Source organism: Hypomesus nipponensis, chromosome 13 (genome assembly GCF_054491055.1).
Source record: "Hypomesus nipponensis isolate SF chromosome 13, ASM5449105v1, whole genome shotgun sequence".
NCBI lineage: Eukaryota > Metazoa > Chordata > Actinopteri > Osmeriformes > Osmeridae > Hypomesus > Hypomesus nipponensis.
Window position 1 is genome coordinate 1,170,732 of NC_140373.1, and position 25,043 is coordinate 1,195,774.

At 49.0% G+C, this 25,043-nt stretch overlaps 3 protein-coding genes across 4 annotated transcripts; 2 read left to right on the forward strand and 1 right to left on the reverse strand.

Annotated features, from left to right (window-relative positions):
- The first annotated feature begins 1,644 nt into the window (after window positions 1-1,644).
- Window positions 1,645-9,564, forward strand: slc68a1a (solute carrier family 68 member 1a). Of its 2 annotated transcripts, none has more exons than XM_084669626.1 (9): window positions 1,645-1,816; window positions 4,512-4,769; window positions 5,019-5,098; window positions 5,563-6,012; window positions 6,148-6,265; window positions 6,494-6,590; window positions 7,455-7,626; window positions 8,098-8,264; window positions 8,518-9,564. In XM_084669626.1, the coding sequence occupies exons 2-9, from the start codon at window positions 4,605-4,607 to the stop codon at window positions 8,766-8,768; spliced, it is 1,500 nt and encodes a 499-aa protein (XP_084525752.1). In that variant the 5' UTR covers window positions 1,645-1,816; window positions 4,512-4,604; the 3' UTR covers window positions 8,769-9,564. The 2 variants fall into 2 exon arrangements, with proteins under 2 accessions (XP_084525752.1, XP_084525751.1); XM_084669625.1 differs by having other exon boundaries at window positions 1,647-1,816; window positions 8,098-8,291.
- A 1,732-nt stretch (window positions 9,565-11,296) lies between these two features.
- Window positions 11,297-19,930, forward strand: trim8b (tripartite motif containing 8b). The gene is made up of 5 exons (XM_084669623.1): window positions 11,297-13,879; window positions 16,492-16,587; window positions 17,033-17,298; window positions 17,423-17,538; window positions 17,725-19,930. The coding sequence occupies exons 1-5, from the start codon at window positions 13,277-13,279 to the stop codon at window positions 18,402-18,404; spliced, it is 1,761 nt and encodes a 586-aa protein (XP_084525749.1). The 5' UTR covers window positions 11,297-13,276; the 3' UTR covers window positions 18,405-19,930.
- A 1,894-nt stretch (window positions 19,931-21,824) lies between these two features.
- arl3b (ADP ribosylation factor like GTPase 3b) lies at window positions 21,825-24,953 on the reverse strand. The gene is made up of 6 exons (XM_084669677.1): window positions 24,866-24,953; window positions 24,128-24,271; window positions 23,930-24,046; window positions 23,675-23,725; window positions 23,235-23,420; window positions 21,825-23,121 (listed from the first exon to the last, which is right to left on the reverse strand). The coding sequence occupies exons 1-6, from the start codon at window positions 24,866-24,868 to the stop codon at window positions 23,074-23,076; spliced, it is 549 nt and encodes a 182-aa protein (XP_084525803.1). The 5' UTR covers window positions 24,869-24,953; the 3' UTR covers window positions 21,825-23,073.
- Between the last annotated feature and the right edge of the window lie 90 nt (window positions 24,954-25,043).

Sequence of the window (25,043 nt, forward strand, 5' to 3'; positions counted from 1 at the left end):
TAGAATAGTGTTTTTTGCTAAAACAGACAACCTAATAATGCAATTAAAAAGAGAGGAGTTCATTGTTTGCCGTTTATTAGCCTACTTATTTTCTAGGTAGGGATTAATTACATTTACTGATGTCTTTTTTTGAGTCGTTTCTCAATAGCTCTGGTTCATAGTTCAGTCAGCTATCGCCACCTGCTGGCGAATTATGTGTACGACTAAAACGTGTGAGTTGGGGAAGACCTTAGAAGGAACTAAACACGAGCGTTCTTTAGCAATATGTATGGCTTTTAGCATGTCCAATGACACATTCTTTGTCACAGAACCAAACACACCACGGCCAGCATACACACACGACACACACAACACGGCGAACATACACACATGTCTTCACACCACTGGTTATCTCTCCATTTCCCCAAATATTTCACTGTAGTTTAGTTATTGCAATTCGGGGAATATTTTGTTCCTCCTCCTTTGTACTGACGCAACCAGAGTCTGTACCGTCAGCTGGTCTGGTCTCAGAAACGCTTTGTGTTTTTCTACATCTGGTGTCGTCGTCGTCCCCCCCCCCCCCCCCCCATATAAAGGGAGAAAGGAGAGGGAGAGAGAAGGACAAAGAGAGAGTGAGGAGTTATCTGCATTTACAGACGAAGTGTCTGGCTGAGCGACACTGATCTGAGAGAGAGAGAGAGAGAGAGAGAGAGAGAGAGAGAGAGAGAGAGAGAGAGAGAGAGAGAGAGAGAGAGAGAGAGAGAGAGAGAGAGAGAGAGAGAGAGAGAGAGAGAGAGAGAGAGAGAGAGAGAGAGAGAGATGAGGCCACAGCGACACACAAGCAGATGGTGGGCACCAGAGTCATACTGTAGTTTTTCTTCACTCTATAGATGAGCATGTTTCTTCTTTCAGCAACACTAAGGTTCCTCAGCCGATCATTGGATCACACAGTATTTTAGACTCCAACAGGAATTTGGAATGTGCTTTTACCAGTGAAACCTCAACTTAACAGAGCAGGTACAACTACAGAAGAGGAAACGACCACTTTGTTTCGTTTGAGGTTCTTAAGAACCTCTTTGCTTCTATTTCCTATAAAGGGGGTGAGAGAGATCTGGAATGAACACTTGAATAATGTATACAATAGTTGATCGTGTTTATTACGTGGTGCATATAAGTGTCTGGCCATGAGAACTGAACTCCAAAGACGTATATTTAAACTGAGGTCTCTGTGCTTCAGTTTTACCTTCCCGGTAGCTTAACAAACAACGGTTGTGCCACTACAACCCTATTGTAGCATCACTGTCATATTGTTTAATGTTGTTAGTGTTTTTTGCTGGCCCAGAGAGCATTTTAACGGAGAGACATTTATCATGTTTGGAGAATAAAGCTTGAAGAGAATCAAACCTTGCTTCAGCTTCCACTTTGTCTCTCGAGGATACTACAATATCAAGCGGGACACAGACGAAAATATGTTGAACTACTCGACCAACCAATAAACCTTTCACAATTCTTCAACAATCCAGATGCATGTTGTCTGTCAGGCTATACCCTGGGTGGCGCTACAGACTTGCTCCCCAGCTCACGACTAATCGGGGGGAAATCCCTCTGATTTCCAAACCCTTGCAGACGGTGGGCGTGGGTGTAGACAGCTGTCATCGTGACGTCCTGTTTCATGTTCTGGTAGTCAGTCTCAGATTTAGCTAGCGAGCTAACTACCAGGTCCACACTCCGTGGCGAATTTACAAGCCAGTCAGTTTTCTAGTTTATCACCACTTAAATAATAGCTTTATAGTAATTTCGTAACGTCGTAATTTCATGGTTCTATTTTACGCTGATGGTAAGTAATTTATTATTTCATGGGGAGAGTCTGGCTTTAAACAAACCGGTGTTTGCCAATGTGGGGGTTACGCTATTAGCTTGCTAGTTAAAGCTAGCTAGTTTAACTAGCAAGTAGTACGTGGCTAGCGCTGCTAGCTAGTTTTGCGTTGGTTTGTGAAACAACAGCGGCTGTAGCATGTCAAAAACTGCAGGTTTATCACAGCCAGACAACAACCTGTGGAAAGGGATCATATTTGCCAAGTGAGCCGACGGCAGGGACGGCCATAATTTCGCCCACCCATAATATTACGTATATGATTCAATATTTAACAATGCAAGCAAGTTAGCTAGATAACTAGCTTTTGCCAGAGAGGTTTCTGAAACGTTACTAGTTTAGTCTGTCTATTAGTGCCAGCCTTGATGCACATGATTGAACCATCTGTCAACAGTTCGGTTTAGAATAGAATGTGAACAAATAGCGTTACATTACGATTTTAATGAACTGCGAATCCATTCGTGGTGAAAAGTGTCTCTTTACTAGGCCTACTGAGTTCATCTCGCGCATCTTTTTCCGTCTGGTCTCACGGTCTCTCTGGGGAGAGCCAAGGTTAGCTCTAACACAACAGGTGCACAGCTTCCCTGGCACCCCACACCTGCGCTGTCTACCAACAGCCTCCCTCTCTATGGTTGAGAGTGCTACTCCGAGGTTTTGCCAGGCGATACTGCCCTGCTGGGCATGAAGGAGCCACCTGTCAACCCGGTTCCGCTTCCTTTTCACTCCGCTCCAGATAAATCCAGATTAGAATCACTGACTCCTTGATGCAGCGCCGAAGTCGGTTTCGCTTGACTGCTCGGTTTGAAAGGACCATGCAGGGGGTTTAAAGTTGTTTTTTAAAAACATTTTCCCCCACTGAGATTTAGCGGATATGTCATCATCATACATTTCTTGTTTGTAAAATGATGACGTGTTTGTAAAATGAAAGGGAAAATATTTTTGTTGAACGTAACTGTTAGTTTCATAAACTTTTGTATTCTCCGTTTGTTGATAACGGTGAGGTTGTGGAGGCCCGGGCATGCGCGGGCCTGAGTGTATCAGACAGGTGTGCGGGCCCGCGTGCCTGATGCTATTTTTAAACAGATTTTTCTCTGGTGCTGCCACGTCGGAGGCTCGCTCTTATAAGAGACTAGCAGGATAATAACAGAGGCCAAATTGGTCTCCTTAGCACACAGCAGCTTAATGAACCACTCTATGGAACCACTTGGCAGAGGGAACAGATTCCTCCGCTCTCTAAACACCTCCATCCTTTCAAACTCAAAACGAGTGTACTGCCCTCTCGAACTGGAGTTATATGTCAAAATATTTATATATACTGTTGGTAAATGATGATTAAAATTCTTACAAATCTTAAACTGACATCTAACCTTTAATTCATCATGACCGAAACGCCAATAGCAACCGGTGCCAATAGTTGGCACGTTGACAAAAGACCAACTGACATTTCCGCCACTTCGATCCACTATGCACGCATCACTTCCGCAATTCACACAGTACAATATTAGACATTCTCTGGTACAATTTTTTGCTACATTATAATGTACTCAATTCTTTCAGCTTCGTTGCTAGCCGATAGTGTTAACTCACATAAATAATTGGGTTAGGGTTAGTCTTTGTCATATTGGTTCCCTATGGATAATGTAACATGTCTTTCTCAGTTTCTAACAATCTGGAAACGGGAGAGATGAGTGAGGGATACCTTATCGGCTGATGGGGAAAAAAAGCGAGAAGCTGCGCAATCTGAGTAGGGTTTATAAGAGAGCAATACCACCTAAAGGTTAACATAACCTGTTCTGGTTATTAAAAGTCAAGTTTCTAACTTCACCGGAAGTTCTAGACCTGGCCTGGCCGTATTAGTTACGCAGTTTCCAATGTGTGCTTACGGTGGCGCTGATGAACACTGTCTTTGATCGCACAATGTGTGTGTGAGGAGGCTGTATGGGGAAGGACACACTACATTTAGTTATGAAAGCAATTGTTTAGCTCCCGTGGTGTGGTTAAACAGGTGTGATAAGCGCAAATCAATGGAGCGGATGTGTGGGGCGGCCGTAAAAATATTAGCAAGGTAAGTGGGCTGCAAAGTGGAAAAGATCGTGAATGGCTGGTAGACCCTTTCTCTTCAGCTCTCTCTCTCCCCCCTCCCTCATTGTCTATGTCTCTCTCTCTCCCCTTCACTCTCTGACCCCCCCTCTCCCTCATTGTCTTTGTCCTCCCTCTCTCCCGTCACTCTCCCTCTCTTCTTCCTCGCTCTCTCTCTCAAGGCTATAGGTCAGTATCCCAGGGTTAGTATGACACCTGGAGAAGAACTCCTTCAATGTGTGTCTGTGTGAAGTGGAGCAGGGTGTTGGAGGAGCCTGATAGTGGAGTCACAAAGAGGAGAGGCTCCAGTTACACCCTCTCCCTTAGGACTGTCCAGAGCTGTATTGATGAGGAGAGAGGGATGCAGTGAGAAGCTGAGTGTCTCTGTCCCAGCAGGCTGGAGGGAGGGAGGGGGCGTAGAGAGGAAGATTCCAGGAAACTCAGTATGACCCAGACAGTGTGTTTTAACACTTTTGGTTCCAGTTTGTGTTGTGTGTGTATGTAACTTCACACCTCGGTCTCACTCGATCCACCATTTGCTCTCCTCCTCTCACCATTTGCTGGGTGTGTTTGTTTGCAGTGTCATGGGGGGGCGGAGGTGAGCCAGGGCTGAGCAGCAGCAGCAGCAGGAGTGTGGCCAGGGCCAGACGGGGCAGAGTGTGACGGGGGCAGGATGGGCCAGCGGGTGTGGGGATGCTGTCTGGGGGTCTCCACGGCCGTCCTGTACGGCTCCCTGGCTCTGTTCGTCTCCATCCTCCACAACGTGTTCCTGCTGTACTACGTGGAGACCTTCGTCTCGGTCTACAAGATCGACAAGGTGTCCTTCTGGGTGGGGGAGGTGAGTGTCTCTTTCATTCCCTCTTTCTCTTTGTCCTTCTCTCTCTTTCTCTCTCTCTCCCCCTCTCTTTCAGTCCCTCTCTCTGTCTCTCTGTGTGTCTCTGGGGTAGGTGTTGTCTGTGTAATGTGATTATGTGATTAGTGTGAGAGACCTCCTGGATGTGATGATGGTGGAAGGTTAACTCTGTTCAATGCCGTCTCTTATTGTCTGGTTGCCCCGCCCTGCCTCTCCCTGCCTCTCCCTCCCCAGACGGTGTTTCTCATATGGAACAGTCTGAACGATCCGCTGTTTGGCTGGCTGAGTGACCGTAACTTCCTTGGCTCCGCTCAGTAAGTACTCTCTCTCTCTACCTCTTTTTGGTCTGTTTTCCTCTACTCTATGTAAACAGTAAGTCACAATGGTTTCTGTGTGTTTGTCATTTAATGTGTGTCTAAGGAGAGAGAGTGACACCTGGTCAATGTGAACAAAACAGAATAACTTGTGTAAATATGCTTTTGTGACTGCAGCTACCACACCTGCCAGCGCACGTACAGTTACATACGTAGGTTTCTCTCTCTTCTATCCCTCCCTCTCTCCTCTCTATCCCTCTCTGTCTCTCTCTGTCTCTCTCCCCTCTCTCTCTCCTCTATCTCTCTGTCTCTGTCTCTCTCTCTCCCTCTCTCTCTCTCTCCTCTCTCTCTTTCCCTCTCTCTCCTCTATCTCTGTCCCTCTCCCTCTCTCTCTCTCTCTCTCTCTCTCTCTCTGTCTCTCTCTCTCTTCCCTTCACTCAGTGCGTGTGTCTATCCCCTCCCAGGTCTGGCCCTTACATCTCGTCCCCTGAGGTGATCCTGAAACGCCTGGGGGCCCTCTCCAGAAACGGCCCCCTCCTCGCCCTCTCCTTCCTGTCCTTCTGGGTGCCCTGGGCTCCCCCGGGCCTCCACTTCCTGTTGTGCCTGTGCCTGTATGACGGCTTCCTCACCCTGGTCGACCTCAACCACAACGCCCTCCTGGCTGAGCTGGCCGTGTCGGCCAGTGACCGCGCCCGCCTCAACTTCCACTGCTCTCTGTTCAGCGCGCTCGGGTCCCTGTCCGTCTTCCTGTCCTACTGCTTCTGGGACAAGGAAGACTTCTTCTCCTTCCGGATCTTCTGCACCACGCTCGCCGCAGCCTCCATAGCGGGGTTCATGGTGGTGTGCCGGTTGCTGCGGCGACGGTTCCAGGGCGAGGCTCGTCGGAGGCAGGAAGAGGAGCTCCTGCTGAAAGAGTATGTGACCTTCTGGAGACCAGAGAGCAAGACTTGAATGCCTGTTTGTATTTCTTACTTGGTTATAGCAAGTAACAGTTTAAATGTACATTGTGTGTGTGTGAAGATGCCCCTAACCTCCACCCCCTGCTGCAGGCTGAGTGTGGGGCCTCCTGCCGCCCCCCAGCAGAGCCCCCTCTCCCTGGGGGAGTACCTGCGCCAGCTCTCCAAGCACAGGAACTTCATGTGGTTCTCCTCCATGAACCTGCTGCAGGTGCGTTCAGCCGGGGGTGGTCAAGGGGTGGTCAAGGGGTGGTCAAGGGGTGGTCAAGGGGTCGCTGGCTGCCTGGGATGCTAAACTCAGGCAGCATAGCTTCTCTATCGGGGGGATTCATTTGATTCATTCAGCACACATACAAACAGTGCATATCTAGAAATGTGTTTCAATTCACGTAAATTTGTCTTCACATTTGGTCTTTTTGTTGTCTCCCCCTCCCCCCAGGTGTTTCACTGCCACTTCAACAGTAACTTCTTTCCTCTGTTTCTGGAGCACCTCCTCTCAGACAGCATCTCTGCCTCCACAGGGTCCATCCTGCTGGGTGAGACAGACACGACCTCCCACCTCCCATCCTCTACCTCCTACCCCCTAACCGCTAGCTCCTAACCCCCTGCCCGTAGCCCCTGCCCTGTACCTCCTAACCGCTAGCTCCTAACCCCCTGCCCAAGCCCCTACCCTGCACCTCCTACCTCCTAACCGCTAGCTCCTAACCCCCTGCCCATAGCCCCTACCCTGTACCTCCTACCCCCTAACCGCTAGCTCCTAACCCCCTGCCCATAGCCCCTACCCTGTACCTCCTACCCCTAACCGCTAGCTCCTAACCCCCTGCCCATAGCCCCTACCCTGTACCTCCTACCTCCTAACCGCTAGCTCCTAACCCCCTGCCCATAGCCCCTACCCTGTACCTCCTACCCCCTAACCGCTAGCTCCTAACCCCCTGCCCATAGCCCCTACCCTGTACCTCCTACCCCCTAACCGCTAGCTCCTAACCCCCTGCCCATAGCCCCTACCCTGTACCTCCTACCCCCTAACCGCTAGCTCCTAACCCCCTGCCCATAGCCCCTACCCTGTACCTCCTAACCGCTAGCTCCTAACCCCCTGCCCATAGCCCCTACCCTGTACCTCCTACCACCTCACCGCTAGCTCCTAACCCCCTGCCCATAGCCCCTACCCTGTACCTCCTACCCCTAACCGCTAGCTCCTAACCCCCTGCCCATAGCCCCTACCCTGTACCTCCTACCACCTCACCGCTAGCTCCTAACCCCCTGCCCATAGCCCCTACCCTGCACTTCCTACCCCCTAACCGCTAGCTCCTAACCCCCTGCCCATAGCCCCTACCCTGCACTTCCTACCCCAGTCAGTATGTTAATGTGTGTTTTTGTAACCGAGTCCTGTCCCCTCCCAGGGATCTCCTACATCGCCCCCCACCTGAACAACATGTACTTCTTGTCGCTGTGCCAGCGCTACGGTGTTTACCTGGTGGTGCGCTGGCTGTTCCTGCTGAAGCTGGCTCTCAGCGTGGCTATGCTGCTGGCCGGGCCCGACCAGCTCTACCTGCTCTGCATCTTCATTGCCAGGTAGACACACACACACACCAACACGCATGCACATGCACACTCTCTCTCTAGCGTATACATTCATTCTCAAACAGGATGAAGGAGAGGGTGCGTGTTGGTCCTCGTGATAAGGAGTGTCTGAGGAAGCTCAACACGCCAGGGTTCCGAAAAAAGTTTTGGAAAATTATTTTTGAAAGGTTGAAAAAATAAAGTTTCAAAAACAATTTCAAAAGGTTAAAAAAATATTTGCACAAAGTTTCGAAAAGTTGTAAAAAAAGTTTTGTTGGTACTTCAACGTTAGTCTTTGTAAACATGAGTATCTGAACTTCTACTTGAGTGAAGGATGTGTGTACTTCTGCCATCTCCCCCCCCCCCCCCAGTAACCGTGTGTTCACCTGTCCCCCCCAGTAACCGTGTGTTCACCTGTCCCCCCCAGTAACCGTGTGTTCACCTGTCCCCCCCAGTAACCGTGTGTTCACCTGTCCCCCCCAGTAACCGTGTGTTCACCGAGGGGACCTGTAAGCTGCTGAGCCTGGTGGTGTCTGATCTGGTGGACGAGGACTTTGTGATGAACCGTCGCCAGCAGCCAGCCTCCGCGCTGCTCTTTGGCATGGTCGCCTTGGTGACCAAGCCAGGCCAGACCTTTGCCCCCCTCTTCGGTACCTGGCTGCTGTGTGTCTACACAGGTGTGTGTGTGTGTGTGTGTGTCTACACAGGTGTGTGTGTGTGTGTGTGTGTGTGTCTACACAAGTAGGAAGTCTCTCTCTCCTCCCCCATTCTCTCCTTCCCCATTCTCACTCTCTCTTTATCTCCTCCTCCATTCTCACTCTCTCTCTCTCCTCCTCCATTCTCGCTCTCTCTCTTCCTCCATTCTCACTCTCTCTCTCTCTATTCTTGTGCCTCCCCCTCCAGGTTTCGACATCTTTGAGAGGAGCTCAGGGCCGGCGCTGGACCCTATTGCAGTACCGGTCCTCCCTCCACCAGGGGGCGCCCCTCTGCGCCAGGGCTGCTTCTACCTGCTGGTGTTTGTCCCCATCACCTGCTCCGTGCTGCAGCTGCTGGCCTGGTCCCGCTTCACGCTGCACGGCCGCCGGCTGCAGGGCGTCAAGGCCCACAGGGAGGGGGTGCTGCACAGCAGTCTTGCAGACATCAAGGCCACCTGAGGGCTGATCGGCCAACCAGCATAGTGAACGCTGCCATCTGCTGGCAGGGAGTCGGAACTGCAGCACATCCCTCTAACAACAGAGGAAAGGACTGGTTTTATGAAAATCCTGCTCAGAGTTGGGAACTTTTTTTAAATTGAAACTTGCCTTATTTTGATATGAAGAGTTGGTGATGTTTATATTTATACGTGAACTTTTGACCAAATTAAGAGTAATTGAAAGGACCAAGCTCACAACCCTTTTAAACCCAAAAACGAGGTGTGGTGTAAATGTGTCTGTGTTCTGAGTGTGGACCAGTGTTACTCAGTAAGCATCAGGTTCGCAACATGTATGCACCACCACATGCACCACTAAGGAATAGGTTTGTCAACAAACTCGACATTAATACTAACTAGTTTACCATAACAAGCTTTATGGCCATGTTTGTTGGCCATGTCATATGTTCCAATGTGCTAAGACGACCAAAAATGCAGGGGAACAAAGTGTGTATCGGCGTGAGGTTAAAAGTGGGGTAAAAATAATCTGATTTCAGTTTGATTGGGGAATGCATGTACTGTGTCCCTCAAGTTCCTCCCACCCGTCCAACATTAGTCAAAGACAAATTCTCTCGTCTTGTTCTGACCTGACCTCCTGCAGAACTGCCATCGAACTGAAACCATTTGTGTCTTAAAAGGTATTTTACATTGTGGTTATGATAATCGTGGTATTAATTGATTTTTAAATATTTACGAAATTGGATTATAAGGCTGTTAACAGTCTGTTTACTCAAACTTAACTAAACATTTTATGACTTTCATTGTGAAAATTATGGATTTATTCAGTAAGCTACTATTCAATGGACTGAAAAATGACTGTGCCATGACAGCATTTGTGGTGCCGTCTTCAAGAAATGCATTCCACGTTCCATGTTCTGGAATGAATCATAATTGTCAATGTACGGTGAGTTCACTGGTTTGGATCATCGAGATATTTTATTTTGTTTCTAATCATTAATGTAAAACTGCTTTAGAGTAACTCAGGAAGTGCACAAAGTGAGTTTCTTAAAATGTCACAATACATATAGAAGAGGGTGGATCAAACAAGCCAGTCAGACGTCTGTGTTTACGTGATGTTTAACCTAGTGGTTATCTAGCCGTACTTTTATTTTATTGCAGCATCCTATTTCAGACCACCTTTGTCGCTAATAAAGTGATCTAATTGATTGTGTTTGTGATGTCTTTGTACAGGGCCAAACCAAACCGTCGTTTGTAGTAGGCTATTTTATCTTGTGTTTACTGGCTGAAACAAAACCATAAAACTACCACTTTAAACTTTTTTTAAGTGGTTGAATCCAACGTAGGTTGTGTAGTTGCAGTTGTGCTGATTCATAAGGTCGTGTTTTTTGTCAATAAGAACGTCAGTGATCATCGCGGTGAAGCACGCCGCCAGAGCGCGTGCGTGGACACCTGTCTTCTACCTATGACTTTGATCTGCCTTTGTGGAAATAGTGAAATGAGTACAGATAATATATGTCCCTTTCAAATTTGTTTATTTACCAATTAAACTAATAACAGTTGTCTATTAAAAAGTGTAAATTCCTTGCTTTATCAGCGTATAGCTTGATGCGTTGGGATCACTAATGGAGGATCGCCAGTTAGCTTGCTAGCAACTCGCAGTCGCACGTGCTCCACGGTTGTCTCCTCCCATGAGGTATCTATATTACTAATTTTACTAAAGTGTTATGCTTGTAGATCATATTTTTGTGTTGTAGCATCAACGCTTTGTGCTTTTGTTTACGAGTATCTTATATTAGTTCGCCATTTCCAAGGATTGCTATGCAGAAGGAGCGTGATTCCATGGCTGGTTGTGAGCCAAATATAGCTAGCTAGCTATGTAGCCAGCTGTGGGAGCGCTAAAATTTGAGAAGTACACTGTCATTTAGCAGACGAAAGAGTCTTCCTGTATGGTGACATTTATCTTTGAGTTGAGTCAGAAATAATTATTTAGAACCCCCCCACACACACACACACACACATACACACACACACAAATAAGTTAGAATAGTCACAAAAGTATTTTTTGGAGTCATGCTGCTTTTGTTGTATTAATTGTATTCATTTAACAGAAGCTTTTAAGCCACAAACAAATAGTGACTTATTTGGGCTGGGTCGTCTTTCTCAGTGTGAGATGTCATTTATACGGTCATTAGTTTGTGTGATGACTTAAACCTTAATTTTAAATCAAAGGTATCCCAGTTATTCCGCCCAATTTCACTTTACCTTATTTTTTATTGTATCTTATCATTCATAAGCCTTTCCGCCTCACATAAGTGTTAGGGTGTCTCAATCTGTCTCACATATAGCGCCCTTTCCGGTATGTAAACGTATATTTAATCACTCAGGAGGCATTGTTTGATAGTGTACTATTAAAGCATGAATGCGATTCATTGGCTGCGGTCTGTGCACTCAGTGGGGCCTTTCCGTCCCTGCCCCCCCCCTCTCACTGCGTTCCTCATCTCCTGCCGGTTGAAAAACGCGACACACATCGGTTGTGTGACAGGTCACGTGACAGTCGGGGAGCGTTGATCCGGAAGGTGGGGGGAGCCGATGTTTCTGGGACTATTCCAGCTTGCCTGCATTCCTCCTCTGGCTGTAGCCTACCCGAGAGAGACAGAGAAGGCAGAGAGGGGGAGAAATCACAAATGATTATTCAAAGGCGTATTGGATTTATGTTTACCATCGACGCGGCTCGCTCTGGACACAACAACGGGGCTAGGCCTTGAAAATGGCCACATCTTCGTGATTGGATTTGCAAATACTGGAGAGGCGACTTTGGAAATGGTGGATTTTATTTTTTTGATGTTTCTATACAAACCGTAAAACAAAACGAGCGTTGGAAATAACCTCCAGATCCCCTTTCGAGGCGATTTCGCTTTTTTTCACGAGGATCGCAAGATGGCTGATGACAGCTACATTTAACAAGGACAGAATATAGCGACGGCCCCTTTAAGATTAATAGAAGGGTATATTTTTGTAGGCCTATTTGTTCACAAATTATGTATACTGATTGTATGTGATAGTAACAGCCTTCTGCTGGTACAAATAGTGCATAATGGTGTATTAAGAAATTTATACACGTGCCAGAAAAATGGTGAAGGGATGTCTGACAGATGTATAAGATTTAATCAAGTGGAGATATGTTGTTGGCTAAAGCTCTTCTGACAACTGACCAAATTCGTCTAGGAGAGACCAAAGATAGGAGGCCGGAACATATCTTTGGTTCGAGAGACCTTCGATAGATCTGTCGGTGGAACCCAAAGGCTCGTAACAGCAGCCAACATTCCAGCGGATTCTAAAAACCCTTTGTTTTGTGCGCATGAACTGGAGTCGCCTATTATACGATTAACTATGCAGTACATAGCTTTTAAATGAGGCCTTGTCTATGATATTTTTTTCGTAAGCCTAAAAGGCCGTCATAAGCGACAAAAAACACTAAAGTGAGAGAAGTCGGAGCCCTGTGTACAAATATGTGAGCGTTGCCTGTGCCACATAGCTGACGTTTTAAGCTTCATGGAACAAATAAGCATTTAGTATGTCGCTATTGTGTGGATCAAAGTGCGTCGCAACGTGAGGCAATGTTTATTGAAGGGCTAAGGATACTTGTCACATGATTCTAATCTCCAAATCCGAATATTCTCTTTATTTCAGCGGTTGTCCACTAGCTGGTCAGTGTGTTTCTAATGTACGGTTAATGCTCCCAAAATAGACCGTCTAAAATTGGGGAAGCGGACGAAAGCGCTGTGAGCTTGGAATGCAACGTTTATTTGAACAGCCGTTTCGTCAACCCTGAGGAAACTATTGATTCTAAGATAAACCGTGAGCTGGTTCTAAATACGTGGGCCTACCAAGGGTGTGGAGAAGGGGCACTTTAGAAAACGCGATATATTTTTTATTTTATGGTGGATTTTTCGTTCTGATTCGGTCTGCCACCGGTCAAACCGAGGTTGAAGTTAAGACTGTCAACCGAATGTATGTCATTAGCAACTAGCAGAGATTCGTTAACCTGTAAAGTAATAAGTAAGCCGGTCGCTGAGCCATACATTGTGATGTTTAAACCTTGTTGCTTGGTGTTTGTTGCCAGATACGCCAACAAGGTGATTATTCATGCGTGGAAGCTGACCGTAACTGTGTGATAGAGTGAAGTGGAGCAGCCTTTTACTGTCATTTGCGTAACGTCAGGCATAAAGTGTGTTGTAATAACAACGATGTTGTCGTCATAGTTGCTCGAGCCCTCCGCTCCTCTTCTGGAATTTGCCTACCTGCTCGAGCTTGGAATTAAGCAATATACGTTTTCTGTCAGGGAGAAACACAGCTATCCACAAACGACCATTTTTTAAATATACCTATATCTTTTACAAAAGGTCCCGTATTACAGTATTTTGTGTGTGAAAGTAGATCACTTCGTTTATATCCAAGAGGGCTCGCCTCCAGGTAGAGACAAGACAAAACAAAAACCTGTCACAGATTTGCATGCCTGCCTCCAACATGGCGTCTGACTCGGCTGAAACCTGGAGGAATTGTTTTGAGGAGGAGCTTATCTGCCCCATCTGCCTCCACGTGTTCTCCGACCCCATCCAGCTGCCCTGCAAGCACAACTTCTGCAGGGGCTGCATCAGCGAGGCCTGGGCCAAAGACTCGACCCTGGCCCGCTGCCCCGAGTGTAACCACGCCTACACCCAGAAACCCACTCTGGAGAAGAACCACAAGCTGTCCAACATCGTGGAGAAGTACAACGCCCTGAGCGTGGAGAAGCCCGCCCCGCCCGCGCTGCAGTGCATCCTGTGTCGCCGCGGGCCTCCCCTGTTGGCCGTGAAGGTGTGCCTGCGCTGCAACGCCCCCTGCTGCCAGTCGCACGTCCAGACGCACCTGCAGCAGCCCTGCTCTGCGCTGGGCCACCTGCTGGTGGAGGCGGAGGCGGTGAAGGCATGGACGTGTCCACAGCACGATGAGTACCGGCTGTACCACTGCGACGCGGAGCAGACCGCCGTGTGCCAGTACTGCTGCTTCGCACGCTGCCAACCCAGCCACGGCCACGCCGTCACCGACGTGGAGCTGCGCCGCAACGACATCAGGGTGAGGGGCTGAGGGGGAGGGGCTGAGTGGGAGGGGCAGAGGGGGGAGGGGCCAAGGGGGAGGGGCCAAGGGGGGAGGGGCCGAGAGGGAGGGGGGTGGGGCCGTGCTCGTTAAAGGATACTCATTAGGGTTGCACACTCGTTAAGTCAGACGTTTTTGCATTTTAACACTCGTTAAGTTACGTGTTTTAGTGTGATACACAGGCACTAACGTACTGATGGTGACTTGCAGTCTCACACATGCCATCATCAGCTCACTCTCATAGTGACTATTGGACACACACACACACACACACCTCCCGTCAAAAGCTTTATTATTTTGATAGATTATTTTGTATTATCCCCTCCTAGCTGAGTCTTTGCCACTCCGTTAATCTGGTTTGACTACAGAATATCAAAAATTGTGGAAAGATTGATATGGAAATGTGTGTGTGTGTGTGAAACTCCCAATGTGTAAATGTTTCAATTGTATGCGTTTCTCAATTGTGATCTATTCAAACCCATTCTCATCTGTTGGAATGACAAACAATGAGGTGGAGGGTGGAACAATAAGGGGCTCTCTGCCTGCCTTATCTCCCCAGCACAGGTGCATCCTAGCTGGGGCTGGCGGCAGGGGAAGGGGGGTAGGAGTGGAGGAGGAGGGGATGGGGGAGAATTAAGTGATTTGTCACTCCAGTCTATTCTGTGGTTTCCTTTTGGCTTTTCGGAGAATCTCTTTCTGGTTTGAGCTAAAGCTGGGGGGGGTGGAGCCTCTTAGCAGCTGTTAGCCTGCATGCTAACAGTGCTTCCTGGCTCCTGACCTGACTCCTGCTGTTAGCCTGCATGCTAACAGTGCTTCCTGGCTCCTGACCTGACTCCTGCTGTTAGCCTGCATGCTAATAGTGCTTCCTGAATCACAAGATGCCGTTTCAGGTTCTCTCTCTTTCTGCCTCGTGTGTTTGAGGTGGGTGCAGTAGGTGCCACCAGACCAGGGTTAGTCAGAGGATAAGCCTCCTTACTCATCTGGAAAAGCTGTCACACACACACACACACACACACACACACAGTGTTAGGAGAGGGTCCTCTGACTCATGTAGGTTTTCATCTGGCCTCCTGACTGCTATTAACACCATGTAATTTGCTTAGAATCTCCAGATCCCGGAACCATCCACACAACGCACACCCACACCAGACCCATGCACACACACCAGAGCCCTCCTCAGCCCAGGACCCAGCCCCTCTCCTCCCCTTCTCCTCCTTCTCCTCCCCTTCTTTCCTCCCCCTCCCCCCCCTCTCCTCCCCCTCTCCTCTTTCTCCTCCCCCTCTTTCCTCCCCCTCCTCCTTCTCCTCCCCCTCTCCCTCCCCCTCCCCCCCCTCTCGTTCCCCTCTCCTCCCCTCCCCCCCTGTCCCTCTGGGGCCGGCCTGGAGGAGGATCTACTGAGCTGACATTTTCCTGAGACACCGTAGTGCAGCCCAGCGGAAAACAAGGTTGAGAACCGCTGTTCTAAAGGGAACCCCAACAACCCCCCCCCCCCCCCCCCAGTCCAGCACTCTCCCACCCCCCCCTGAGGGACACCCCAACCCCCATGTTTGAACTCCCTCTAGAAATGCCACTGCTGCTGCACAGGGCCCTGCCCTCAACCCCAATCAGGTCACACCATGCTACCGCGTGGGGGGGAGCAGTGATCTGTAGAGATCATGTTTGTAACCCTGAGGAGGGGGGAGGGGGGAGGAGTCCTCATTAGTCTGCCCAGGTCCTACCACACATAGCTTCGTTCTTGCCTGGCTGAAACGGCAACCGTCTGAATATACATAAACATAATGTGTGTGTGTTTATATAACAACTATACATACATATTGAAGCCATTACCTTGCTCCTCTTCCTCTCCTGTGTAGTCCAGCCCACCTGTGGTGTTGAAGCTCAGAGGTATAGGAGAGTTTGGGTTCTCTGTTCTGGTCTGGCTTTAGCTCGGCTAGCTAGCTCTCTGATGCTGGCAGGCCGGGCTAGCTAGCAGCAGAAATAACCAGTGTTGTTGTGACAACAGGGACTGAGTCACAGATCCCTGGGCCTTGAGTGTGTGGCCTGTATACTGCTCAGAGGAGGGGAGAGAAAGGGTGGAGAGGAGGGAGGAAGGGGAGCTGGGAGGGGGTGAGGAAGGGGATGGTGAGAGAAAGGAGGGAGAAGAGGAGAGGGAGAGCCAGAGAACAGAAGGAGAGGGTAAGGGGAGAGGAGTGGATTCCCCACCTCTCCCTATTCTGTCCATTCCTCCTCCTCGACTTCTGTTGTTCTTCACTCACTCATGCAAACACAGCATAGCTTCAGGTTGCCATGGCAGCGTGCCTCCCTCCCCCTCCATGGAGCGGTTGAGTTAGCTGGTTGCTAACGACAACGCCCTCTAGCTAGGGGTCTTATCACCGGTCAGTCAATACTTACAACCTCCCTTTTCCCCTCTCTTGTGACCCCCTTTATCTCTCTCTCTCTTCCCTCTCTCTTTCTATTTGAACTCTTTCTCTCTCTTCCCTCTCTCTTTCTATTTGAACTCTTTCTCTCTCTTCCCTCTCTCTTTCTATTTGAACTCTTTCTCTCTCTTCCCCTCTCTCTTTCTATTTGAACTCTTTCTCTCTCTCTCCCAGCAAACCCTCCTGAGGCAGCAGGAGTGTGTGGAGGAGAGGGTGCAGGACATTGAAGAGCAGCTCTGCAAGCTGGACTCAGACAAGTGTGTGGTGGAGGTACGTCTAACACACCCTCACACTCACTCAAACACACACACACTCTCTCACTCACACACCGTCTAACACACTCTCTCACTCACTCAAACACACTCTCTCACTCACACACCATCACGTTGACAGCACAAACGCTTTGTTGGATCGGGCAGAGGTGGGGAGCAGAAATGTTTCTTAACAAGTTGTGTATGCTTTGGGTTTCTGTGTGTGTGCGCGTGCTGTCTCTGCGTGTGTGTGTCCTGTCTGTGTGTGTGTCCTGTCTGTGTGTGTGTCCTGTCTGTGTGTGTGTCCTGTCTGTGTGTCTTGTCTGTGTGTGTGTGTGTGTGTGTCCTGTCTGTGTGTGTGTGTGTGTCCTGTCTGTGTGTGTGTGTGTGTCCTGTCTGTGTGTGTGTGTGTGTCCTGTCTGTGTGTGTGTCCTGTGTGTGTCCTGTCTGTGTGTGTGTTCTAGGACCGTGTGTGTGAGCTGAAGGAGGAGGTGCGTCTGCAGTACCAGCGCATGCAGCAGCTGCTGGAGGAGGACTTGGGCCGGACCCTGGAGGTGCTGGACCGCGCCCAGGCCCGCTTCTGCCAGGACAACGCTGCCCAGGTGCTGCTGCTGGGGGAGCAGAGGCACGAGGCCCAGAAGCTGCTCCGCTCCGTCCAGACGGCCTTCAGCAAGGCCGAAGACCTCAGCTTCATGAAGAACACCAAGCCTGTCAGGATCCTCACCGACAGGTGGGCTGAGGGGGGCGAAGCCTGAGGGGGGAGTGAACTGTGGTGTCTTAAGTCATCAGTGCTTTTTTTCCTGAATGGATTATGTTTGGTTTTTAATGTGATTGTGTGCTTTGTGTGTGTGCAGGTCCCAGGCGTGTGTGGGCAGTGCCCTGCCCCCTTACAGGGTGGGCAGTCTGAACTCCAAGCTGTTCCTGGCAGAACTCTCCAAGAGGGAGAAGGGCCTGAGGAGAACCCTGGAAGGTACGCCACCTCCGCACCTTAACCATACCTAACCCTACCCTCAATCGTACCTAACCTCAACCACACCTTAACCACACTGGGGAGTTGTTACTGCTTGTACCTCGTATTGGTGTCTTGATGCTAATTACTGATATTTTGTCTCATCCTCTTCTTTTTCACCCTCCCATCTCCCCCTTCTCTCTCCAGCTCCCCTCACCCCTCCCTCCTCCTTCCTCCAGTCCGTCTCCGCGTATCCCAGCGGCCTCGGCTCCGGCTCGGGGGCGGAGAAACGGAAACACTCGTCGGCGTTCCCAGACGGAAGCGGAAACGCTGGGAAAAACGCAGCCTCCGGTTTCAAGGACTCCTCCCCCTCTTCTTCCTCACTGGCCAAACAGCCATACCTGGGTTCTAACTCCACCCCCGGAGAGGGCCAATCCACCAATCAACAGCCCCTGGGCCCTTGTGGCCCCTCCCACATGAGCGAAGGCAGCGGCACAGGAAGTGGCAGCGGGTCTCTAACCAATCACCATTCAGGGTCTGTGTTCAGCTCCTCCCACTTCCCTCCCGGCAGTGGTAGCTCCTCCCAGCAGGCTGTCCTGCCCCAATATGGTGGCCGCAAGATCCTGGTGTGCACCATGGATAACTGCTACTGCTCTGGGGTCCCCTCCGTGTCGGGCCACCGCGGCCATCCTCCCTACCCACGCACGGGCTCCTTCCCCTGGGTCAGCACCCAGGACTACCCCCCTCCCCCGGGCCTGGCCTCTGGAGGGGCGTCCATGCAGGGCCTGGCTGTGAGGGACTGGATCGACGCCTCACAGACACACAGACATGCAGACTTCTACGGCCTGTATGGACAACCCTCGGCTAAGCACTACGTCACCAGTTAACACTCACACACACCTAGTCACGCATAGAAACGCCCTCACCTAGACACACACACACACACACGTAGATACACACACGTAGATACACACCTTCATCTCGAGACACACAAGATAGTCATGCAGACACAGTAACAGGCAGCATCCCCTTCCATGGTCTGTGGACAGTCGTCATGTGTGGGTCTCACACACTCTTGGGGGGGGAGGGTTCATCTATAGACGATTTTCTTTCTTTTCTCCAGTCTAGGATTCATGTAGTGTATTCTACATGTGTTTGACAACAGCACCCGCTCACTCTGGGGCACTTCAGCTCAACACAGCATCTTACGCTATTAGGAGGGGACACCTGCTTTCATCTGGGGAGAGAGAGAGAGAGAGAGAGAGATCACCTCAGACTGAAATTGGGGAGATACGGTCATGGGCTTTCTAAAAGCTGAGGTCACTGTTCTCCCTCCTGAAGTGTCTCTGTCCAGTGCTGGCGAGGTCGGATGCCTTATTAGGATTCTTCTTATCATCCTCATGTTCTTATGATGATGTTATTAGGATTCTTCTTAACATCATCATGTTTTCCTCCTCCTGTCTGACAAGGTTGTGTAGAAACGACGGTTATTTCTGTTTCATGTCGCTGCACTTTTGCCTCCTCCCCTGGGCAGAGGGTCGTCTGTCCAACTCACCACGCTCTTCCAAGCTACCCCACGCCGGACACCCACAATGCACCTGTGGACGGTTGGAAACTGGTTGTAGAAATTGCCTGAAGGCAAAAAATCCCAAATGGCCAAGCCTTCTTCATGGCAACCCCCCCCCCTCATCCCCCCCCCCTCCCCCAACCTGCAAGGCAATGGAGATATGGTTACCAGACCCAACTCTAAACTAAAGAACCCCCACCCTGCTCCCTTCACCAGGAGAGGGGGGCGGTGGGGTCCAGTCCTCCCCCAGCTAGGCTGCTGGGAGGACGGAAGGTTTCTGTCTGGAAGAGACTGTCTCTGTTAAGGACCAGTTGCTGCCACATGGCTGGTTTTCATGTTTGTCTTAAAAGACTCTTGATTCCTAAAGTGTGTTACTTCCTGGACTGGACAAACCAAACCAATCAACCCCCAGCATCTGGACTCGGGTGGGGTGGTGGTGGTGGGTGGGGGCTGATGATGCTGTAATTGTACTTCCTGCAGGGCAAAGATGTCACTTCCTGTCAACAAGCACACACGCTCCTGGCTTCCTGTTTGCAGCTGAAAGCATGCGGGGAAGAGTTTTATAAGCACTCGGAAAAAGACAAATAAACGATACGCAGTTTTAAAAGTGTGTTGAGATGGACAGGAGGATTTTTTCCAATGACTTTTTTCTAAGGAGAAATACTGGACTGTAAGAACTGTCATAAACCCTGAAAAGGAATTGTCACGAGAAAAGACGACCAACAGAAAAAATGTTAAACTATTCTTTTTTTGTTTTGTAAATATTTTGTGAAATGAAAAACAGTACACAAACATGTTGTTTTGAGGAGGGTTCCAATTAAATCAATGAATAAAAAAAAAAGGTAATTTCAATGTCTTTTTTTGTGCAGTCGGAAATGAGGTCAGAGTTGAGTTTCTGCCGGCCTCTTTAGCCTTTCAGCACAGACACACAGAGCTGTTAGCAGCACAGAGCTGTTAGCAGCACAGACACACAGCTGTTAGCAGCACAGACACACAGAGCTGTTAACAGCACAGACACACAGAGCTGTTAGCAGTACAGACACACAGAGCTGTTAGCAGCACAGACACACTGAGCTGTTAGCAGCACAGACACTCAGAGCTGTTAGCAGCACAGACACACAGAGCTGTTGGCAGCACAGACACTGTCTCCTACTGCTCAGGTCTGGGGTGCAGAATACGGCACAATTTCTCCATCCAGAAAGGACATTTCCTCTTGGCCTCTCCTTCCATTCAGAGTACCCCAAACGGTACCCTCTCCTTCCATTCAGAGTACCCCACACGGTACCCTCTCCTTCCATTCAGAGTACCCCACACGGTACCCTCTCCTTCCACTAAATACGTTGTTCCTTTGGAGCAGCCGGACCCACGTGTCTGATCTGAATCCGACTGTGAAGATCGCTAGATCTGTGATGTGTTCAGGGGGTCTGGGAGTAACATCCGTCACGCCAAACGTGTTCCAGCCTGGCCAGAGATGCAGAACAGAGATGGAGAGAGATGGAGGAGAGCGTCATACAGAAGTGACATACAGGGGTATTGGTATAGCTCAGCATCGGCCTTCTCACTACACACCCTCACAAACCTTCACGTACAGCCCCTCTCCTCTTCAGCACACGCCTGTTTTCTCCAGTGTGGGCTGGAGGAGAAGGACCTGAGGTGTTTGAAGTGCAGAGTGAAATTGCAGGGTGATTTTATCTTCCTCACACACTCAAACATAATTCACACGTCTGCATTCTCTCTTTCTCACACTTGCACACAGCTGCCTAACAGCTGTCACGTCCATGAGACCAGCAGCAAACACACTGCCTTCATTTCAGAGGTATGCATCATAGTCTCGCTCACACACTGGCTGGCTCCTTCAAATCGCCCACACAAGGGGGGAAAAAAACGATTTTATTCAGTGATAAAACAACCACAGAACTTTGTTTTCAGTTTCAGGGCGTTCTTACAGGCGCCTGCAGATAAAACAGAACAGCACTGACAACAAAGTGCTGGCATCTGTGCATGAACTCTTTGATTCATGTGAAAATCACAGCCAGCGTCTGAGAACTGTCTTGAGTTGAGGCAAAAATGGCCTTGCTTATATTTTTAAATGTGATTCAATAAAGTGTCACGTTTCTCTGTTGGAATCCATTATAGTGAAGACGGGGGAGGGAAGGAGGGGAAAGGAAGAGGGAGGGAGGCAAGGGAATAGATGGGGGAATGAAAGGAACAACGACAGTACAGTGTGACTGTCCGAAGGGAGCCTTAAGTGTTGCACAATCAGAATCTTTGTAGATAGAGTAGTAGAGACCATTCAGGCCTCTCTGTCCTTCCAAATCAATCCGGCCTTAACCCCGGAAAGAATACGCTCTCACACACACACAGCTGGAGGTTAGTATTTCACCCTCTGGAGAAGATGTAGGAAGCTTCCACATTCAGGGCAGCCTTAGCTGGACAGTCCTGTTCTCACTGGAGCACCAATACAACCATGCAGTGTCTTTAGACTGGGGCTCTCACACACACACACACACACACACACACACACACACACACACACACACACACACACAGCCTTGCTGTCCTCCTCAGGCGGTTCCTATCACTCCCAGCTGGCCCTACCTGCCAGTGTGTGTGTCCCCATGTCCTCTATCACTGCAGCCTCAGTTCATATCCCCCTCCAGTCTGAGGGACGTATGCATAGTGAGCGAAGCTGCTCTCTGCCAGGTAACCAGCACAAAATGAAGTTGAAGGACACTTGTTTTTGTTTAGTTTTTTTTACTCTCAAGTGTTTATTTGCGTACCTTCAATCCTTGGTCAGATCACATTCAAGAATATCAAAAGGAAATAACTTTGTTATCTCTGTAGGCCAACTCACGACTAACACAGCTAAAAACATCTGGTACCACATTTCCCTGTTAAACACCGAGAGACATGTGTGCAAACATTATAGACTACATGGTACAGACCGGTAATGTGCAGAACAGGAATGCAGGGTGAAGTTATTTACAGTCAATCGAAAATGTAGTGCTTATCTATGTGAATTTATAGTGTTTCATTTTTACATATTAACATGTAGTGTATCATCAGTTGACAGGGCAATAAAAGCACAGAAGACCATTATTCTCAAACTTCCTACCTAGCACGCGCTCCACACCAGTTGCTTATAAGCATCTTGAATTCTACTTCACCATAAATAATTACAAAAATATACCTCACTTCAAACAGGGCCATAGCAAGCATACAGCCATCATTGAATACAAAACAAAACACACACACAGTAGCAACCTGTCAGAACGACAGCAGGATGACAAGAAGACAGATCAGCGAGTTCTGGAATGTTAAGGGGTTTGAGAAAAGGGCGTATGAGATGAGCTCATAGAAGTTCTATGAGAGAATGTATGAGCTTCTAGAATGTTAGGGGTTCTAGGAGAGCGTGTAAAGGGTTCTAGAATGTTAGGGGTTCTAGGAGAGCGTGTAAAGGGTTCTAGAATGTTAGGGGTTCTAGGAGAGCGTGTAAAGGGTTCTAGAATGTTAGGGGTTCTAGGAGAGCGTGTAAAGGGTTCTAGAATGTTAGGGGTTCTAGGAGAGCGTGTAAAGGGTTCTAGAATGTTAGGGGTTCTAGGAGAGCGTGTAAAGGGTTCTAGAATGTTAGGGGTTCTAGGAGAGCGTGTAAAGGGTTCTAGAATGTTAGGGGTTCTAGGAGAGCGTGTAAAGGGTTCTAGAATGGTTAGGCTCAGCTGGAGTCGGGTGTGTCATCTGGCGTGTGTTCCTTTTAAAGGCCAACAACCTTCCCCTTTATTAGCAAAAGTGGGAGTTGTAGTGTCTTTACATGACTAGAAGTTTAGTAAACGTGTATGAGGGGAGCCAGGGGGTAGAAACTCTTCAAGTCCATGTTGGTTTTCGAGTGTGTACATTCACAGGTTCTCCCTGTCCTTCCAGGGTTTCAGTGTGTGTGTGTGTGTGTGTGTGTGTGTGTGTGTGAGACACACCAGCGCATCCTCTGAGCCGAGCTACTTCTTCTTGGCGTTGACACTTTTGCAAACCCAGTTCATGCCCTCCTAAAAGGAATAAAGACACACGCTTGATGAGAAACAGAAACAAGGTCCTCCAGCCAGCCAGCCTGTCCCCAGCTCCCTGTTCCCCAGGCCTGAGCCCTCATGTCTGGGCTCACCTGGACGCCCTCCCCGGTCAGGGCGGAGCAGGACTGGATCTGCCACACGCGGTCCCGGATGGTGTGCAGGTTCAGGCCCTCAGCGATCTCTGAAGCTGGTGCTGCCGTCAGGAGGTCCTGCTTGTTGGCGAAGATCAGAACTGGAACCCCACTCAGCTTCTCCTCCTCCAGCAGCTCAGCCAGCTCCTAAAGCGCACACACACACACACACACACACACACACACACACAGTACACACACAGTACACACACACAGTACACACACAGTACACACACAGTACACACACACACACACACAGTACACACACAGTACACACACAGTACACACACACACACAGGTAAGCACAAAAACACACATTTTCAACATCTGAGTTAATGCATCAAAAACACACAAAAACATAACAAAAAATGGACACTAGTCACATTTTGGAGAACACCTACCTGCCCTGTCTCCTCAAACCGCTTCCTGTCAGCGCTGTCGATGACATAGATCTGTAAAACACAGCAGCATTTACATCATCATACTCGCTAGGTGGGTACAGCTCGGTGGTTAGAGCATTTCACTGCAGCCCTCCAAGGTTCAAATTCCCCTTCTGTACATGGATAGGTGAACATATTATCATTACATAAGATGCTGTGGTCTGAAGGGCAAGATGAACCCCCTGGAGCAGTGATCTGTGTGGGGATGCAGCTCACCAGCACATCCGTGTTCTCAAAGTAGTTCCTCCAGTACGGCCTGATCTTCCTCTGTCCTCCGATGTCCCACACGTTCAGTTTGAAACCCTGAGACTGAACGCTCTTGATGTTGAAGCCCTGAACAAACGGAAGGAGACGGCGTCAAAGGACATGTCTAAGGTGCGTGTGTTGTGCGTGTGTGCGCGTTCCCCTCCGTACCTGCGTGGGGGTGATGTGGCTGATATCTTCAGACGCTAGCTGTTTCAGTAGGGTTGTCTTCCCTCCGTTATCCAGTCCCAACAACAGGATCCGAACCTCCTGATCTGGTGTGCTCTTCAGCTTGCGCAGGATCGACAGCAATCCCTGCAACAGAGGCGTTCGAAAACGTTATTAAACAGTTTACAGACCCGCGGCAGGGAAATGGAGGATAAACAGGAGCAATATACACAGTATCCTCTATCATTAAAACTTAAAAAGGGCCTTCAAAATAGTAGAGATAGTTCGCTAGCAGTGCTGCTAGCTAACGTGATAAAACATTGCCCTTACACTACTGTGGCTTGCTAGAAATTGGAAAGCAATGGAAGATAAGAGGATGTTTTTACGCTAATGTTACATTATTGCTGTACAGTTCCTACTCGTTATCCCAGATGTTTGAAGTGGCATCGAATCAACAGCGCTAGTGCTGCTTGCTAACTAGCTCGCTAGACAACTCCGAGCTGTGTCAAGCTGGCTAACGTGCTAGGCAGCTAGCTAATCTCATGATAAATCGATTCTGAGCAACACAAGACCGCTGCAGTCAGCTTTTAAAGTAAATGCGTTTTTCCTCCGTAAATTATACATTCCCAAAAAGCTACAATTACGTTGTTATACGCAATAAACATTAATGCTACTGATTCACACTGATATCAGACATAATCTATATCGTGAATGCTATTTATTTGAACGAAATGAACTCACCATCTTGTTGCTTTATCTGCCCAAGACGCTGCCGAGGTTACTAGGGGGAGTGACGTGGTACACAAGTCATACGCAAGCGCAGGTGGAAACGCAGATGGCGCATCTTTCGTAACATTTTTGTAACATCAAGCAACTTGAAAATGAACTTTTTGAAATATGAATCTGGTTTCATATTTTC

Coding starts and splice junctions, on each gene's coding strand:
- slc68a1a (XM_084669625.1), top strand. CDS start 4,605: ATGGGCCAGCGGGTGTGGGGATGCTGTCTGGGGGTCTCCACGGCCGTC. Junction 4,770..5,018: donor TGTCCTTCTGGGTGGGGGAG/GTGAGTGTCTCT, acceptor CTCCCTCCCCAG/ACGGTGTTTCTCATATGGAA. Junction 5,099..5,562: donor AACTTCCTTGGCTCCGCTCA/GTAAGTACTCTC, acceptor ATCCCCTCCCAG/GTCTGGCCCTTACATCTCGT.
- trim8b (XM_084669623.1), top strand. CDS start 13,277: ATGCCTGCCTCCAACATGGCGTCTGACTCGGCTGAAACCTGGAGGAAT. Junction 16,588..17,032: donor CAGACAAGTGTGTGGTGGAG/GTACGTCTAACA, acceptor TGTGTGTTCTAG/GACCGTGTGTGTGAGCTGAA. Junction 17,299..17,422: donor GTCAGGATCCTCACCGACAG/GTGGGCTGAGGG, acceptor GTGTGTGTGCAG/GTCCCAGGCGTGTGTGGGCA.
- arl3b (XM_084669677.1), bottom strand. Junction 24,047..24,127: donor GCCACATCACCCCCACGCAG/GTACGGAGGGGA, acceptor CCGTTTGTTCAG/GGCTTCAACATCAAGAGCGT. Junction 23,421..23,674: donor GGTTTGAGGAGACAGGGCAG/GTAGGTGTTCTC, acceptor TGTGCGCTTTAG/GAGCTGGCTGAGCTGCTGGA.